The sequence below is a fragment of the Octodon degus genome, unplaced genomic scaffold (genome assembly GCF_000260255.1).
Source record: "Octodon degus isolate 3935 unplaced genomic scaffold, OctDeg1.0 scaffold00038, whole genome shotgun sequence".
Taxonomy (NCBI): Eukaryota; Metazoa; Chordata; class Mammalia; order Rodentia; family Octodontidae; genus Octodon; species Octodon degus.
Genome location: NW_004524614.1, coordinates 2,736,443 through 2,739,194, shown reverse-complemented (window position 1 = coordinate 2,739,194; position 2,752 = coordinate 2,736,443). Strand labels below are relative to the sequence as shown.

The window sequence follows — 2,752 nt, the reverse complement described above, 5'->3', positions numbered from 1 at the left end:
GGCGGGAGGGGTGGGGGAGGTAGGGCGGGAAGGGTGGGGGGCGGCTCAAGGGGGTGTGAGAGGGTCCGGCCCACACTGTGCCTGGGTTGGGACTGGTCCTGCCGGCGCAGGGTAGCAGGAAGCTCTCCACACACTCACCGGACCTGGGCTAGGACTGGGTCTGCTAGGAGCTTTCTAAGAATACAAAATGCATGGCCTCTGTGTGCTGCACTGTTTTCCTAAGGCTGAGAGGTGTTACTAGAGGGGTGGAGGGTGGAGCTTGGCAGCGTACATTAGTAGCTGGATTTGTGAGAAAAAGAGATGATGCCTGTTTTTGCTCTGGCACACAACCACAACTCAAGAACTATATTTAAGGGAAACAAACACAAGTGGATGAATTATCATTGCTTGAGTATAACTAGAGTCCATACAAACAAGTTGTTAAAACATCTATCTGGTCATTTGTATGTTTGAAGTCCAGCATCTGCACACCTGATAAATGAGCTTCTGAGATTTTTACCCAGCCACTGTAAGTGCCATAGATGGCACCCCAGAGGTCTCTCAATTTGTGAGAGAGCCAAATGAGAATTTAGGGCTCAAGATTCTCAAGTGATGAACATGACAGAAAAAAATAAGGTCTTGTGAGTCCTAGAAATCTTTAGGTCACAGCCTTCCTGGTATAGGCAAAAGACTCCCTCCAGATCCCGAGCTCCTCTGCAGCAGACACACATCTGGATGAGTCCACAGGGCTGCATGGACAGCAAGTAGTGTTGGGGCAGCTGCTGTGGTACAGAGCTGTCCTGTACCCTTCTCTGGATGGGCTCTCAGCTGCTGGAGAAGTCAGGTCTGGAGGCACATGGAGGTTGAGTGTGTAGTGTTCCACTCTGTCCCTAATATGGCCTATAGTGGAAGGATGCCCAACTGTCATCTAAGAGGGGAAAAAAGTCATTCAAAACTAGTAAAGCTTGTGTGTTTTATATACTTCTTATCTTTACCATGTGATGCAGGATAAGAAATACCCAGAAAGGAAGTCTTCCACTCAATAGTCAACAGCTGGAAAGTAGCAAAGCTAAAGGATTTGAGTTTTCTTCAGTGTTTGAGAAGAGGTGAGTCTATTCTCTTCATATGTTCTCATTCTCTGTCTCTCTCTCTCTCTCTCTCTCTCTCTCTCTCTCATTTTCTCTTTCTATCTCTATCTTTATTTCTATGTCTATCACTCTGTCTGTCTGTCTGTCTGTCTGTCTGTCTGTCTTTCTGTCCCTGTGCCTCAGTGCTGGAACAGAACTCAGGATTTCATGCACACGAGGCAAGTGCTCCACTGCTGAGCTGCCCCAGCCTGTTCTTTCCTACTCATCCTTTCCTCATTCTTTCTCCCACTGCCAACCCCAGAAATGTCCAGACTCTCCCTGTCGCCTCAGGTTTGGCACATATCAAACTGGCCCAGGCCCCTCTTCCCCACACAGAAAGACACAGGACACAGTTGTATACACATGTGTGTGAATTTTTATCATAGGCAAAATTGTTCAGTAACAATAGAAACCAGGGCAGCAGTTGCCTATTGAAGTTTCCACTGGAAAGTTTCAAGAATGAGTTTATGACAGGAAGAAGGTATTCCCTATCTTCACTTGGGAATTGGGAATACAGTAAGAACCTTTGTTGAAATCCATGATGATGAACTTTCAAGATCTAGGAAGTATTTTAAAGAAAAATATCTAAAATTTTATCGTACACAAAATGAACCCCAGTAAAAGAAACCAAGATCAAAATACAAACACAGTATAACTGTACACAAGGAAAGCTTACATAATGAAGAGTTATTCTTAAGTGGACAAAGTGTTTGAAAATATGGGAGATTTCCAGAATTTATGAGAAAAACATCATCAAACTACAGAAAAGTAGATGAACAGTTCATGGGAAAAGATACAAGTATTCTCAACTTCAGGTATACTAATAAATAAAAATAAGTGAGAAGAACATTTTTCAGCCATCCAAAGTTGCCAAACCTTGGTGAAAATGTGGGGAAAGAGAAACTTAAGACAGCTAGCTTAGTAATATTTACCATAAATGCAAATGTGACTTTGAGCTTGTGATTCAATGAATCCATTTCTGAGAATTTACCTAGAATTTACCTTCATTGACCTAGAAATACTTGCAGATACCTCAACATGAAGGATTGCAGCAACACTTAGAATAGCAAATACTTAGGGACAACCACATATCCACTCACTAAAACAGTCAAGCTGTGCAACGAAATGAGGACTCTTTCTATATATTGAGATAGAAATGTCCCTAAGATGCATTAACAGAAAAATATCTAGAACACTCTATAATAAGCTTTTTGTGCAAATGACAAAGATAATAAAAATGCATAGTCATTTTCATGATAAAGCACCTATGCAATATTACTCAAGAAACACAACAAATACTAGGAATTACCAGAAAGGAATAAAAATGAGGGGCCAGGAAGGCACTGGGCAAGGAAGGTCAAGTGTGAGTGATCTACCGTTATTTGCTTTCTCTTTAGATTTTATAACCATGCACACATTTCATCTGAGAGAAAATGTGCATGGGTAAATAGATTCTGGAACACCCAAACCAAATGCAGTTCAACTGAACACAGAGGACAAAGTAGAGTCCTTATCTGATTCTTTTAAGTACTTGGGAAGATTTCACTCTTCTCCCTCATCCTCAAACAGTCTTTAGAAATCTTCCTCTGAGCCAGAAAGGCAGACTTTCAGCTTGCAAGAGGTGGGGGTTCTTTGATTCTCCGTGG

The 2,752-nt window shown here is 42.1% G+C and overlaps 1 protein-coding gene across 1 annotated transcript in view; it reads left to right on the top strand.

Annotated features, from left to right (window-relative positions):
• Nucleotides 1–1,089, top strand: part of LOC101571837 (phospholipid-transporting ATPase IB) — a 297,444-nt gene extending 296,355 nt beyond the window's left edge. Inside the window, exon 30 of the mRNA XM_023715050.1 lies at nt 987–1,089. Coding sequence (XP_023570818.1) covers nt 987–1,089 — 103 coding nt within the window. The remainder of the gene's footprint in view (nt 1–986) is intronic.
• The last annotated feature ends 1,663 nt before the right edge of the window (nt 1,090–2,752 follow it).